This window comes from Stegodyphus dumicola, chromosome 9, assembly GCF_044657685.1.
Source record: "Stegodyphus dumicola isolate Sdum_Otavi_A_Nest chromosome 9, ASM4465768v1".
In the NCBI taxonomy this organism is placed as follows: domain Eukaryota; kingdom Metazoa; phylum Arthropoda; class Arachnida; order Araneae; family Eresidae; genus Stegodyphus; species Stegodyphus dumicola.
The window spans coordinates 6,730,001-6,746,662 of NC_140776.1; the positions used below are offsets into that span (position 1 = coordinate 6,730,001).

The 16,662-nt window shown below is 32.3% G+C and overlaps 1 protein-coding gene across 1 annotated transcript in view; it reads left to right on the forward strand.

Moving 5' to 3' along the window:
* The window catches only part of LOC146995294 (uncharacterized protein CG3556-like), a 91,902-nt gene that overhangs the window by 38,495 nt on the left and 36,745 nt on the right, over window positions 1-16,662 (forward strand). The window contains exons 3-6 of the mRNA XM_085823177.1: window positions 3,271-3,448; window positions 4,587-4,706; window positions 9,724-9,937; window positions 15,503-15,753. Coding sequence (XP_085679303.1) covers window positions 3,271-3,448; window positions 4,587-4,706; window positions 9,724-9,937; window positions 15,503-15,753 — 763 coding nt within the window. The remainder of the gene's footprint in view (window positions 1-3,270; window positions 3,449-4,586; window positions 4,707-9,723; window positions 9,938-15,502; window positions 15,754-16,662) is intronic.

Consider the following 16,662-nt stretch of genomic DNA (forward strand, 5'->3'; position numbering starts at 1 on the left):
CTGGAGTTAAATCTTTTAAGTACCACTTCAAACGTGTCGTAGGTAATGCAAAATTGACATTTGAAAAATTTTTAACAATTATGATTCAGACTGAAGGAATTTTAAATTCCCGAACATTGACACCCTTGTCTTCGGACATTGATGATTTAGAGGTTCTAACACCTGGGCATTTTTTAATTGGTAGAGCAATTAATTCGATCCCTGAGCCAAATATCAGGGAAGTTAACATTAACAGGTTAAAATTGTGGCAAGAGATCACAAGATTAGTACAAATTATCTGGAAAAAATGGAACTCCAATTATTTAAGTCATTTACAAAATCGATCTAAATGGCAAAGTTCTAAAAACAATATACAAGTTGGAGACATGGTCTTAAGATAATTTGCCTTGTTGTAATTGGGCGGTTGGTCGTATAATATAAGTATTTTATGGTAAAGATGGAAAGGTTCGCGTGTGTAATGTAAAAACTCAAACTGGAACTTTCAAACGACCAATTACCAAATTATGTGTTTTACCAATACAAAAATGAGTATTGTCTTTATAGTTATTGTACAGTATTGAATGTGCTTCACATAAAATGTCATTATGTAACTGAAATGTTGTTATATTGTATTGCTTTGAGTTGTACGCTAATGTATATGCTAAATGTCTAATTATAATAATGATTTTATGTAATAGTACTTATTCAAAATTGTTTATGATATACTTGTTTAATTTTTTCATGCTATATCTTAATTACAATTGTTGAATGCTAAGCATTGCAACGCGGGGCGGCATGTTCGCGCCTGCGCATCTGTAATGTAATCCACGCATGCGCATCTGTAATGTAATCCACGCATGCGCATCTGTAATGTGATGATAAAACGAGTTTGAGAATCGCCATCGACGGTGTAAGAGGGCTGGTCACAGCTATGAGTTAATTGTAATTAATTATGAGAATTAATAAAGAACCGAACCAGCGAATTTATTTAGAGTGTGTTATTTGGGATGTGACCCAAACAATATTGACAATCAGTCATAATATTGACGGAAACTTTCAGCATAATGATGCAATCTATATACAAAATTGCCTCAATCATCGGTAATCATTTAACTTCAAACGATTCTTGGACTTCAAATTTCTAGGTTGCAACCCCGTTGAGAATCCTTGGGATTATATCAAAGGATATCCTTCACATATGGAACCTCCACCCCAAACCCTACACCAACTCTTAGATTCTTTGAAATTTGCATGATTTTGAATTCTTGTAGCAACCTTCCAGAACTTCATTTCATTGCTCCCACGGCTTTGGCTGTCGTTCAGGATGCTAAAACTGATTTCTTCAGCTATTAAGTAGATGGTTCATGTAACATGACACGGCCTTGTATAAAAGTTGAGAAGGACCATTCGTTTCAGCTCAGACTGAGTTTCAGAAACGTTCAGCTGGAATATGTTTTTAATCAAGTTAATCTCTCTCTCCATTTTTTTATAATCAGTTATTACGATTATTGATACACATCATTCTATATAGTGGTACCTCGATATACGAGTGCCCTAATATACGAGTGTTTTGAGATACGAGCCGCTGAGCGAGCAATATTTTGCTTTGAGATGAGGGCAAGATTTGAGATACGAGGAATCGCACGTTACACCGCTGCACACGACCGCAACATGGGCGCGCATGTTGGTGTCGTGTGCAGCGTGTAACAGTTTCTCCCACCTCAGACTAGACCTCAGTCTGTGTTCCTTGTTTCCCTCGTTTTCGAAGCATTTTTGATAAGTTGGGCTCGCGTTTTTTGCTTTTTGTACATTTACAAAACATTATCATAGTTATTTTTATAACCATGGGTCCGAAGAAGATGATGTCTATTGAATTAAAGCGATCTACATTCGCAGCAGCATACGGTGGTTCAACGAAAAATTAGTTTTGAAGAGGAGCCAGAGATGGAGGAGGTTATTCCTACAAGAGATAAAAAGAAGATCTTGGGAATGTGGGAGAAAGTTGTAGAGTTCGTGGATAAAAATCATCCCGAAAAAGTTGACACTGATTGTGCATCGGAGTTGTTCAACGAAATTTGCCTAACTCATTTCCGCAATATCCTGAAAGGGAAGAAGAAACAAACCTCCTTGGACAATTTTTTTTAAATGATCTGTAGGTGATAATGAGCAAAGCGTGACGAAAAAAGCGAAGACCAGTGACGAAAATTAAGCGCTTCTGTAAGCACTTCACTTATTCTTTTAATTATGTTTTTATAGAATATGTGTTTGTTATTTATAAATAAATGTTTCTTCTCGTAAATACATTTTTCTCATTCAAAAACACTTAACAAAGACAACTGAGGTGGTGTTTTGGGAGATGGAATGGATTAATGGCATTTCAATTAATTTCAATGGGAAAAATTGCTTTGAGATACTAGCAATTTGACATACGAGCAAGGTTACGGAACGAATTAAACTCCTTTGTCGAGGTCCCACTGTATTCTTCTTTCGTAACTGAATCTGTGATATATACTTCTCTTTCAAGGATAGTTTTGACGATGGGTGACATCAGTTTAGTTGATATAAATTTTGTTTTAATAAGACAGCGCAGTAATCTAGTAATTAATTTTTAAGTATTAGAAAAATAATAAATTTGATACAAATTTTAAAATATTATAAATTTGAAAATATAGCTCTTAAAAGCCTATTAAGATAATGTTTTAAATGAAGATATAAACCATGTGCTACCAATTATGTATTAATTTTTTTCTTTACGATTTAATTTTAGCTCTGCGCTTTAAATTTTGGATTCTTTCTTAATGGCTTTCTTTTGTACTTTTATTTTTACTGAAAATTGTTTAGCATGTCTAAAGAGTGAAAACAGGTTATTAGTACCTCTAACTAGGCAACAAACATGATTTTCTAAATCTCAATCTGGAATCACATTTCCTGAATATCCGCTACATCATGTTTATAATATCATTTCACAGGTTTCTGCTCATGGGAAGTGAACCAACGATACGGTTTTATTTTGTATTGCTATAGTTATCCCTTTTATTAAAAAATATTTATTTTTGGTGTTTTTTTTTTTTTTTTAATTTCCCCATTATTTTAATAATTATAATTATCCCATTTTGAGATATTATACAGTATATGTTTTCTACCTTAATTTGAGTGACTAATTTATAAAAATATTAAAATCTAGTAAAATTATACTCCTCTCATCGTTTTTACTGTATTATTATTCTTGAAGCAAGAAACAGAAGTATCTTTTAAAATAACACTTTTCCCCCTCTAAACTTTCTTTTCCAGAGTTGCAACTATGGATACGTGAAAATAAACATTTTGGGAACTGATGAACAATACACATTTTGCTCTTCCAACGATATTAAGAACCCAATAATCAGTTTGAGTCAAGTAACGATAATATACGAAAACACTGACAGTTATTATCGCTATAGCTTCAGTTTTGAGCTGTTGTATAACATAGGTAATTTTTTCTTCATCATATTGTATTGAGCTTAAAATTTGTGTTATTCTATTAATTAATATTTTCCCTAGAAGTATTATATAAATCTTAGTTAAGTGTTTATTTCATAATTTCCTTTGACATTAAATTCTCAAAAGGGAAAAAAAATAGTTTTGCTGCTTTTTAAAACAAGACAGGCCATGCTTTGCTGGATCGCACGGAATGAATAAATAACAACCTTTAACTATCAGTTTATATCAAATGTATATGTCATTATCCTCTTAACAAGATTAAAATATCAAACTCCGAAGTTTATCACTGAGTTTTTCAGAAAACTCTAAATTGTTTTCATAAATCAATAGCCTTATTTCCTATTTTAAAAGAAAGAGCGCCATGAAGATTTTGATATCTTCCAAAAGATTATTACTTTATCAATTATATTCAACATTTAAATAATTTTCCTTTTCTTTCCTTTCAATTTTAGCCAGTTTACCGTTCCTTTAATTACTTTACTCTCCTTTTATTCTGCTTTCTACTAAAAATTTCTGTATTTTCCCTACAAACTATTAGCTGTAATTTCAGCACAAGATAATAAACAGATAGGAAAGCCTACAAATTTGAACACAGGTAAAATTCATTCTAGGACCAGCTTTAATTTGGGAGATACATTATATGAATGTCCAGGGAATTTAACACAAGTCGCGCTTCTTCAAAGAAAAAAATATTTTGAAAAATAGAAGAAATCTCCTTTAGAGCAATTTTGAATCTCATTCTTTAATCTCATTTTTTTTCCGTATAGAGAAAACGTAAGCATTCATAAAAATATACAATTAAAATAAGGTAACTAAATTTAATCATTTATTTGTAACATTTTACATTCTCTGATCCACCCTTAGTATTAGCATTCTCTTCTTTTGCCATTCTCTTGAATCAATACATTTAAACCTCCAATTATAAATCTACCTTTAAGTAATTAACATTATTTCCCGAACACTTTTAATTAAATTTGGATAAATTTCTATCCAATCAGTTAAGTATGCGTTAAATAAAATTAATGAATCGCTTATTTTCTTATTTTATTACATATCAATATACTATTTTTTCTTTTCTTCTGTACACGGACATATATTTTTATTTAAATGCTCATTTTCTATTCTAGAGACTATTGTTTGTGCACAGCCTGACGCTTTCCGATGTTCAAATCACTTCTGTGTCCCAAAGTATAAGGTATGCGATGGTGTTAAGGACTGCGAGAACGGAGCTGATGAAAAAGGATGTGGTAAAGATATATTATTTTCAGAGTTTTAATTCAAACTTTGTTATCACTCTTGTCTCATAGAAATACTGCAAATATTTTTTTATGTAGAGGTAACAGTGCAGTATCAATTTATACTTGTAAAATTTGCAAAATTGTTTGAGCCAGTTTCTCTTACCAACTCGAAAGCGTTCTTTCCATTTAGGCATTTGTAGGTAACGGAATTCGCTGAAATCAACTAAATAAACATAAATATCAAAATATAATTGCGAATTTGCTTCAAACCACATTAATTAGTTAATCATCAAACACAATTTCTTCATTCTGTTGTAGACTGCGTAATATGAAGAACAGTCAGGCGTTCACCTACAACTCTTATCTAGAGTAGCTTAGATATGGCAATATCAATTACATAAATGGTATTAAGGAAATTATAAGAAAACCAATAGAACTATACGACGCAATAACAACAATTATGCATTATCACGGCTCTTGTTACAATAAATGCATAGGAATTTTATTTTACACTAATTGATATTGGGTTTCCCAACTTGTCATAAAGCACACTAAATGGTAAAATGTTTCGATGCTTATGGAATTTATTAATGTGCACTAATTTTTCTGGCTCTTCGGAGCTTGTGTTAACAACTTGCATAAATGTTCTAGTGCAAGTATTCCTGGCTTGTTTATTAATTTGTAGGGTTTATATTTATTTTAACTAACATTTATTTTAAGCTATCTTTCCTGTCAAGCCTTTACTTTTCCCTGGAATTGCCAAAGCCAGAGTATGTAAATTTTAGTAGAACGGGTAGAGTATTCAAATTTTTAGCAGAAGTATTTTGAGTTAAATAGAAGGGAAACGAGTTTGTAGGTGTGCTTTCTTGATACACGAGCGTGAAGGTTGCTAGGTAGAAATTTAAGAACCGCGCGTTTCGGCCTGTGTGCCTACTTCGGCAGTTAGTTGAATCTTTCAACTTCTTATTCAGAAAGTTTGCTGAAATCTCAGCTGTATCTCAGAACGCGGTTAAGTTAGTCACGTTTATAGAGCCTCGTAGGTAGTGACTTGTTATTTATTCATCCGGTTACTTATTTTTAGTTGTACTTTCTAATTTTTATTTAACCGCCGGGTCGGCGTAGTTTGTGAGCGTCAAGTGAACGCATCTGTAACTTCTAAAGTGGAATAAAAAGGGAGTTAAACCCTTCTTAAGAGTTTGTGTAATTTCCAGTTCATAGCAGTCACTACTACGGTTGCGGGCAAGTTGGGGCCACGCAACATCACAAATTAATAATTCTTTATTAAGAACTAAAATTAAAATATATTTTAGAACAACGCAATTTAGTTATGCTTCTGTAATACATTATTTAGCATCTAATTTAAAATATAAGGGAATCTCTGTTAACGAAACTCCATTATTTTCTTAAGCTTCATAAGAAAAATTTTTAAATGCCTTAAATGCATAACTGAACAACGAATACAGAAGTAAGAACTTTACTCATATTTATGTATCAACGTAATTTGTGTATGCTCATGATTAAGAATATTCATAATTTAGTTCTGAATAGAATCTTTCTATGTGTGTTATTTCATGTACTGAATACTGTTAACATAAACTCATATAATAGCAATTTAATGCCTGTTGAGAGAAAAGAGCTATTTACATAATATTTTATTTCGTATGATCTCAATGCATTTATATAATTTTAAAACATTAAATATTATTCAATGTAGCAAACAAACTTGAAGCAAGAACGTTTTGTCTGGCTTTTGTATAAATCTCAGAAAAGCTCAGAGGGAACTTTTAATAAATTCAAATCATTAAATAATAATCTCTGTTATTTAACACAGCACAAATTCCCAGATCCAAACTCGTCGAAACTTTGGCGATTCCGAATTTGAGACTTTTTTCGGATATTTGATCATCAGCTTAAATCAAGTAAGATGTCATGTAGAATTATGAAATTCAAAATATGAAATAGTGGTTTATGAAATAATGAAGCATGAGCTTGAGGGAATCAAAATAATAATAAAAAAAAGCTGAATATTTAATTTTTGGTTTTATTGAAAATTTTTTTCAATACAAGTTGTTCAAGTGGTTTCTTTTTTTATGTTGATACTTTTTCTTAGTAGAGAGACATGAGTTCTTGTTCAGTTACGAAGTTCCATTCTTTAAACCCTCTAATCGTCATATCGAGAATTCCCACTAAATTTTCAACCGAAATGTTTTCGCTCTCAACAACCTCTCTGTCACTTTCTTCACTATCCATAGCGATATTTTCCTGGATGTAGAATCATGCCGCAAATTTCGCTATCTGTTAGCTAAATGATGATTGGGGTATTGTCATCACAATGAAAGACTTATATTATAACATCCTCGTTTATTGCCACTTTTTCACATTTCTTCCCAGATTCTATTAATTGGAAAATTTCGATTATTTTTGGGATATCTGAAAACATTCGAATTCTCGGCTCTCATCACAAAGCTTAGCTAGCTTCCTCTATACATTATTCGCGACGTATAACGAGATTCGCGACTTCAGACATATTGTTCCGCTAAATTTGATCTTGCATGTATCGCATACTAACGAAATTGTTTAGATATTTATTATACTACTGCCAGATTCTTGCACAAGCTTAAGACTTATCTGAGACCCAAATAAATAGACTCCCACATACAGTGGCGTAGCTAGAACTCTTGGGCCCCTATGCAAAACATTTTCCTTCCCCCTCCCAATGAATTTACTGTGATTAAAAAGAGGGGAAGAAAGTCTAGATTTGCGGAGATTTTTAAATAAAATCTAGTAGGTTTTACATGCAAGTATATTTCGAGTTTCTATATAAAATCTGCGCCAATCCAAGTTTTTTCCCCTTAATTTAGCAAGCTAGTAAATAACTGGTTATGTTATAAACTGACAGACAAAATGATAGGTAAACGTACAAAAAAGAAATTGCAATCTGTGATCAACTGAGCTTACGAACATGACTTATGCAATAATATACAAGTCATAAATGAGAACTTTTATAATGTAAATGATACATATGTTAAATATAAAACATATTTATCATAAATTTCAAAGAAAACTATTTGAACATACAATTTTTGTAAGAAATATGTATGGTAAAGATTCCTTCTCTTTCTTTTAAGAAAACTTTTTGGTACACTAATCTACTCGAACACATGATTTTTATACGTGTTTTAAGTTTAAATATGTAAATGTAGTTCAGCAGGACATTCATGGGCCCCTTAAGCCTCCGGGCCCCTATGCGACTGCATTCCTTGCATATCCTTATTTACGCCACTGCCCACATATATTTAAGATATATCCAGGACCGGCGGTCACCCGTTACGGCCAAAACAGCTCTGGTGACGGTCCTCGGTTTATCTGAATAACAGGTCAGTTATTCTCTCAGTTCAAACAGTACTAAGTTTCATCTTTTGGTCTCTGAGCGTCATTTACAAAATCTATATTCTGCATGTGGAAAGAAATTTCTAACTGTAGAATTCTCCTTGTCAACACTGTATAATTCTCAAGCTACCGCGTATCGATAGTCATGCGATAATGAAAACAAAAAATAATAAACAATGATTCACTGAGGTAGGCATTGGGGAAATAATTTCGTAAGTATAAAATCAACGATGTTTCAATGTAATGTTTCGGTTTGAGATGTATGCCAAGCAAAAGACCACTGTGAAGTCAAATTATTGCTCATATAGATTCGTGCTCATAAATACTTTTTCTTCAATATGGAGGTATTTTCTTCAGTGCGGAAGTAAAATTAAGAATCAGGACTCTTTACATCTTTTATTATGAAAAAAGTACCAAATGAGCGTGTGTATAAAGCATACCCAAAAATTCTAAAAGAGTTTGCTTCTGATCCGGAAATTCGGATTTTAGATCATTCCGGTTATTGGACGTCCGGATATCGTACTTTCTAGAGTAATAATACAGATTATATGTCTTAAATTGTGAAAATTACGTATACAAGTTTTATTGCAAGTTTTATTATTATTATATACAGAAAGTGTTTTTCGCAATTTCCTTGAATAAGTTTATTTGATAGTTTTTTAGTAAAACGTGAATTTAGGCCAGTTAAAAATACTTTAAACAAAATGAAATTTTAAAACTATTTTCAAACATTGTACCTAATACACGAGTAACGTAGGAATGTTTAAAACGAAAAACGTAATCCCCGTACGGTTACGTACGTCAACAATAGAAATGGACTGATACGTTGTCGTTGCCCACGGCTCTGCTAATCTGCGCTACCACAGCTAGAATTTAAAGGTTATTTTATTGGTGTTGGTTGCCGCTTCTTGAATTAGATATGTAAATTTTGGGTAACATTTGGCAATTTTTCTTTAATTATTAAAATAGAGCTGTAAATATTGCCAAATTACTAACTTGAGTGCCTCATTTATAATTATATTAAGCTTGAAAGCTTTGGAAAAGTCATGTTTATTTATCTTCCTGCTTTCAGACTACTAAACGAGTCATTTCACATATCAATGAACATTGAAAACATTCAGAATATAATAGTATTCTTTAAAATGCCATTGTAAGAGATGTAAATCAAGTAATTTTTTTTTTAATTAAGTAGAATCTGCGCCAGGAAGAATGTTTCTTCACGTGTACCCCTGAAATATACAAACTAATAAATAACGTAATACATTATCGAAAACCTACATATGTAACTTAAATAAATTAAATAAACATTCTAAGTATCTTTTACATTTAGCATATATCTAAAATGATCTTCATCACGCCTAGACTTTTCAAGAAATCTTAAATGTACGCGAATTCAAATGAGTTATTCTACGGCAGATTAACACGGATACTTGTCTTTATATTTTTGCGATGTCATCGTAATTGTAATCTTTTAAATTTTGACCCTTTTGAGCAAATATTAATGTTAGATCTCAAAAGTAACTTTAATTTCTTTTATTATAACTTTAAGCAATGGTAATCAGCTGTAAATATTATTCGTGAATATTTATATTAGAGTTATTATAACGGGCATTATAACCTTTGTTATGTTTTACAGAAAAAGGTGTTTTTGCTATTCGTGGGGTTTCACAGAGTCGCCGCAATGCTATTTTATGGTTAAAAAGTAAAAAGATTTGGGGCTGGAAGGAAAATACCCATAGAGCTATTGTTGCTCTTTATTTGGCAGATGGAGCTAATTTTAATGGCACAAACGAGGAAGAAGAATTAATGGCCAAGCAAGCCGAACTCAAAACTTCTGTTGCCATTTCAAGGTGAGCATTGAGACTTACATGTTTCCATTTTTACTAATAGCCTCTTGTGTCTTAGGAAATTCTATATATTTTTCTTACTTATACTTTTTTACTTCCTTGTACGAAGTAAAAAGGGAGTATTGTAATCGCGAAAAGATTCAAGCAGCATATTTCAACGAAAATATCCATTTTGACCGCTATCGAATGCAATTTAACGATGTTTTTGCGTGATATCTGTACGTAAGGACAGAATAAAAGACTCTTTTCCGTCAAAAAATTATAAAACTGCTTTAAAATGAATTCTGAAGAAAGTTTTTCGTGGTGTATGTACGTACGTACGTACGTATCTCGCATAACTCAAAAACGAGTTGCCAAGAGATTTTTTGAATACAAATTGAAGATCAACCATAACTTCAGATTACATAAGACATATCATTACTGTACCTGCACGCATTGGTGAAAACAACAAAGAATTCTAGTAACGAACCAAGTTCAAAAACATATGTTATTTCAAGAAATAAATTACTATTTCTGCAGAATCTCTCTTGTCACGTGAAGTAACATTCATTTCAGAAATCATCTAATCAGCATACACTGAGCATCAAATCTATAATATAAATATGGAAAAAAAACCCCTCAGAAGAATGTTTGAAATTTTACCGTTCATTCCCAGTGTCATATATATCCCATCAGAATAGTTCTTTTTTTTTCCCCCGCTGGAACGGCGAGAAAGTAATTTCATGTGCATGGACTATTATCTAAAAGTTTTGATTCGAAACCGTCTTCAGTTCTAAAATTTTGGTTTTTCTAAAATTTTTGTATTTCATTTTTACTTCCTTGTACGAAGTAAAAAGGAAGTATTGTAATTGCGAAAAATTTTTAGTATCATATTTCATCGAAAATATCCATTTTGACCGCTATCGAATGCAATTTAACGTTTTTTTTTTTTTTTTTTTTTTTTTTTTTTTTTTTTTTTTTACTTGACATCTGCACGTAAGGACAGAATAAAGGACTCTTTTACCCCCCAAAAATTATAAAACTGATTTAAAATGAATTCTGAAGAGATTTTTTCGTGGCGTCTGTACGTAGGTACATATGTATGTATGTGTCTGACATAACTCAAAACCTCTGAAACCTCTGTAACCTCTGAAAGTTGAAGTTTTGTATATAGGACTGCTATACCATGTAGATGTGGCCCGCCTATTTTGGTTGCAATCGGCCGCGCCAAAAGTATATAAATATATGTATATATATATTTAAACAAATTTAAATTTAAATTTTAACAAACACATATAAAGTAAAAAAGCAAATTTAAAGCCAAAATAAAGAAAAAAAAGCAAAAATAATTTTTTTTAAAAAATGTGCAAACATATAAAAGATTTAATTCTCGAACTAATCTAGAATATCATTTAAATTCAGAAGCATAAGCAAATAAAGTGCAAAACCAATCCATGAAAATAAATTCACGAATTTAGCAAATTAAAATTAAACCAAACAATTTTTTTTTTTTTTTTTCTTAAATGCATAAGTGAATGACTGTTGAGTAGGCAGGAGACAGACTTATCAAGGGGAAGTTGCCTCCAAACCTAACTCTTCAATCATTCAATTCGTGTTTCGTCATTCATGCAGGCAAGGGTAAAAGTCAAAATCAAAGGTAAAAAGAAATACCAATAAAGTGGTACCGTTAGAAACTAGCATTTAAGAATTAAAGTTCTAAAAGGAAAATACTAATGAAGTCTTTAGAGAAACAAGTAAAGTAAAGTATTAAATTAAACTTTTTTTAAAAAAATTAAATTTTTCAAAAAATTAATTTTTTATAAAAAATAAAAAAATAAAAAATAATTTAGAAACCAATGTATTTCAGAAACCCTTGTCTACAGAAACCTCCCCGACACGAATATGCATATCAATAAAAAGAAACTAAAAAAGAACTAGACATAATCCATATAAACCAATAAGAAACAAAAAGAACTAATTCACAATTTTTAAAAAACAAATTTCATATTTAGAAAATACTTAAATACTACATAAAAAATTTTTAAAAATACTTAAGTAAATAGTAAGTTTTAATTCTAACTTACCTACTATATGAGTGTTGGGGTCTCCATATATATATATATATATATATATATTCACTTTGTTACTCGGCACAGTGAGCTCGGTAACTTTATTCTTATATGTTTGTAAATTGGGCATTTTTTGTTTTAAAAAAGGATTGAATTATGTTTTTCTTATCTCCCGGTTAAGGTTTTTATGCCTTTGGTTAACCTGTATGTTATAATTGTAGAATTATCAACAATTTAAAAGTTGTTTAAGTGCGGCTAAGCCTAATAGGGTTCGAGGAACATTTCAGTGACTTTCAAATCATGTCTTGGCCTCCAAATTCAACTGGCATTAATCCAATAGAGCATTTGTGGTCCCACTTGGAAATCCAAGTTCGTGCTGCCACGCTACCCCCTTGCAATGTGCGGGAATTGCAGGACCAGTTGGTGAGCGCTTTAACATGCTAGTCATAATGTAATGACTCTTCGGTGTGTGTGTTGGACTTTGCACTTTACAAAGATAGTGACTTTGGTAGTGTCTTCCAACGCGAAAAAATTTAACTTTCAATGGCAATATAATCAGCTTTACATTCAATATGTAATCAGCTTGTTGAGAATTTAGCATTAGTTAAGAATTTTGCATTTTTAGTAAAATAATAATTAAAGTTGTTTTATTTCCCCGTGCAATGCAGGACGTGACATATTTTAAGAGAAAGCTAGAGCGGAAAAGTAAAACACATGAGCACAAGCATTTGACATTGAATAAAAGTTTGTCTCTGTAATTGACATTTAATTTGAATAAATGTAATTGACTACTATGTTAGCTGTAATCGTAGTTCTACTTTTCTACTTTTTTTGCTTTCCAGAAATTCGTAGAACTGTCTCTCTCGGCCGATTTAAAAAGCTATAAAAGCCGGAGAGAAACATCTCATCTCAGTTCTTAGTTAACTGTTGTTGTTGATTGTAGCGAATTCGCGGTGACATCGTCTTAGCTTTCTCTGAACTCTGGATTGCGTTCTATTTAAATTTTTAGTAGTTTAAAATATAACTACTGCGTAATATTGTGATATTGTACGAATATCTTTGTGGACACATTTCTAAATCTGCTAACCAACGTTCAACTGCATGATTTTCCTGATGTCCCGTATTACCATCACTTCGAATTATTATGCCAGTATTTGGGTGGGTGACCGCTCACGGGACAGGCTCTGTATAATCAGAAGCTACTCCCAATATTTACAAACAAACTCGAACGTCTTTCATGTTAAGTACTTTTAAGTACATGCTTTTATTTCGCCTCTCGGCAAAGCGTTTTTACGTTTCCGAACTCTTGTCTCTGGACTAAAGCCAATGCCTTGAGTCAAAAATCCATGTTAACACATTGTACGCCGGCCCCGCGAAAACGCGGGTTTCGAAGTCTATCGCTTGAGCGCCGGCTCCGCGAAAGCTCCGGCGCGGCTCAAGGTCTTCGTTTCAGCGCCAGCCCTGCGATAATGAAACATTCTTTTATTTGGCGATTAGTTTGCTCTCGTCATGACTCGCCGATCTGCACTTTTTATTTCTTCGAAACAAAATGTATACGATGGTTCAGGAACAAGTACAATCAAGAGTCACTCTTGAGTGTCGTATTCCATAGCCAGTACATACTTCCTAGCCTTACGCTTCTTATTCTGTGCATTTTTACCCCTATAATATGAGTGAAGTTACTGACTATATTGCTGATCCTCTATCAGATTATTCAATACAATCAGAAGATTCTGATATAGAGGTCGAGGACAGTGATAGTGATGTTATGCCAAGAAGAAGATAAAGAGCTGTTAAATCACAGTATTCCAGTGATTCCGATGATCTAAGTGATAGCGAAATGTTCACAGAATTACATAGTTACTTTGAATCATGGTCAGATGTTGATAAAGCTCCCAATGTACCAGATTTTATTGTGCAATCTGGTCCAAAGATTCTTCCTGCTAATAAGCAAAGCATAAAAGAAATCGTAAGGGGGGGAGGAAAAGGGAACAAAAACCGATATGTACGACGTCCATGCAAAGTTTGCTCTGCTAGCAAAAAAAGAAGCAAGAGTAGCTTTATGTGTTCTCTATGCCTAGTACTTTTACATCTTTGAAAATGTTTTGAAAAACACCATGCATCACTAGACCGTCAATCTCGGAACGCCTGCTATTGTTAACTGGGCGAGTTCAATATACGCAAGTGAGAGGAATAGAAAGGAAAGGTTCAGGAATGGTTTCCAACGGAAATAATTAGATCGTGTAATGGCTTTCAGTGGGTACTACGGAAAAAAGGGACATTTTCGCTGACTTATTCCCGAACCGTGGAAGGAGTTTCACTCTTATTTTTATGCTCTATGTGTTACTGAACATTTTGTTTAAGGACAGATTAATTTTTATCAATTTATGAAACAAAACAAAACAAAAAAAAAAAAAAAAAATACTTCGTAGAAAAATACGTGTTTGCAATGTAAAATTGTATGCTTATTTAAAATTTGCTTAAAGGCATAACGTTTTGGCGAAATTACATAATTTTGTTTATTCCAACGAAATTTAATATTTATTCGAACTCTTATTACGAAAAAGTAACAGAGTATTACATGAAGTTACAATACGTAACTGTAAATTTTTTATTTACTTAACGTATTGTAGAAAATTGCAACTGTAAAAGAAAGCTACCCTCACAAAGCAGGAGCCCATTCATAGTAGGCGCTCAATCAGGGAAAGACTGAAATTCCCTATATTCAAAATCCCTTTCTCTTTCTCCTCTTAGCTCATCCCTACTTTCACGTACCATACCTACAAATCTTAGACTCTTCCAGCAAACAATAGAATTCGTTCCTGGATTGAGCGCCTACTCCATGCATCCCTTAAATAATAATATTTTTCTTTCTGTTTATATTATATATATGTAATAATCAGTCATCAAATAAAACAGGTGTATTTTTTTATAATTATCAATTAACTTTTTTTTATTTTGCTTCTATTTTTCGTTATCGTTAAATTGCATATAACGAATATGCAAACCAAATTTAGTGTTTTACGATAATGTATAAAATTTTAAATATTTTCTTCACCTATTCATGGGTCGTCAACAAGCGAATCATGCCGGTGCTCAGACTTTAGTTGTCTCAGATGCCACCGGGGTACAATGTGTTAAGTGGTAAAAGCGGAGACTCTGCATGCCACTCATTACTCACCAAGATACAAGATACAAGCGAACAAAACTATAAAGCAAAACTAGAAAACTAAACTACAAACGACTCTAACGTTAAAACTGCCGGTTGATTTTGATATTTTGATTGCTATATATTCTTATTTGCGGATGATTACCATTACAAATACATTTGCCTTTATTTGTTTACTTCTTGCTCATTACGCAAGAGCTCTCTGTTTTAATGTTTAGTTTTTTACTGAAACTTTAACATTCAAATTTATTCGAATTTCAATATTTTAATAAACTGTGTCACAACAGCATACATAATCCCTAAAATATTTCGACTTAACTATTAAATTTAAGAAACTTCTTTTATTTACAGAAATGAGACGGATCCAGTTTCACCCAATCAATTAAGTATGTTTGTAAATTCGTTGTTAACAGTGTGTCTTAATCCACGCAAGTTTTACGGATTTGACCTGGTGGAGCTGCTTAAGAATCAGATTAAAGATTCGTCAATAATTCCAGTTATATATTTGGCCCTCTGCAATGCAAACGAAACCATGCCTGAAGATACGATATCTAAATTGAGAAGCGTTCTTTCGACCCATTCAGACTACCCGTTCCTAATAGGTACGTAATTCGAAAAATTGTATAAGTCAGTTTTAGATGCCATTCAATTTTCTATACATTTATATAAGAAATGACTTTTTTTCTACCATGTTCTATTTTAAGCTTCATGCCTTTTTTTCAAAATTTTGTTTCATTTGTGTAATTCATATAAATACTGGTAAGACTGTACGTAGTAATTAACGATGACAAACCAGTCAATGAAATTTTTGGTATTTCTTTATTATATTAGCACTGTGTTACACTTCTGCTAAGGTTTCTGAATTCACATTGCTTTCTTTTTTTTAGCATTCCTTAGTTTTTTGTAAATATGCGGTAAACAATCTTTAATTCACCAAATAAATAGATACCATATGATAATTTCAAGAAAGATATCTTTTACCTGAAACTAGAAAGCTGACCCAGAAAGTAAGTACCATTTGCGCATATCGCTTTCGCATCTGATAGTACGAATGTTGTGCATGCCTAGTTACATAGTTCAACTCGAGAACGAATTAGCCTAGCCAATTTATTTGTCTACGTTAACGTTTGAAATCATTGTTTATCGGTAATTATGTTTAAAACCGTCGGTTCCGCAGCAGCGAAATGAAAGTGTTATAGAGTTTTTGCATGTGAGATATGTTTAACCTTAATTAAGATACAATAACACTCCAAACAAGTACTAATTCAGAAGTCAAACAACAGAAATCAGAGTTATACTTTCAAATTTTTACAGGACTAGTTTCGATGGTTTTACCGAACCATCAACCTCAGCTGCAAAAGTGTAAATGAACATGCAGCGTTATGAAATAAAAGGAAATAACTTTTTGAAAGAATTGTCACAGGGGATGAAACATGGATTTGTTACGAGACACCTAAAACAAAACGAAAGTCGTTGGAATGGCGGCATGTTGGTTTCCCGAAACCCAAGAA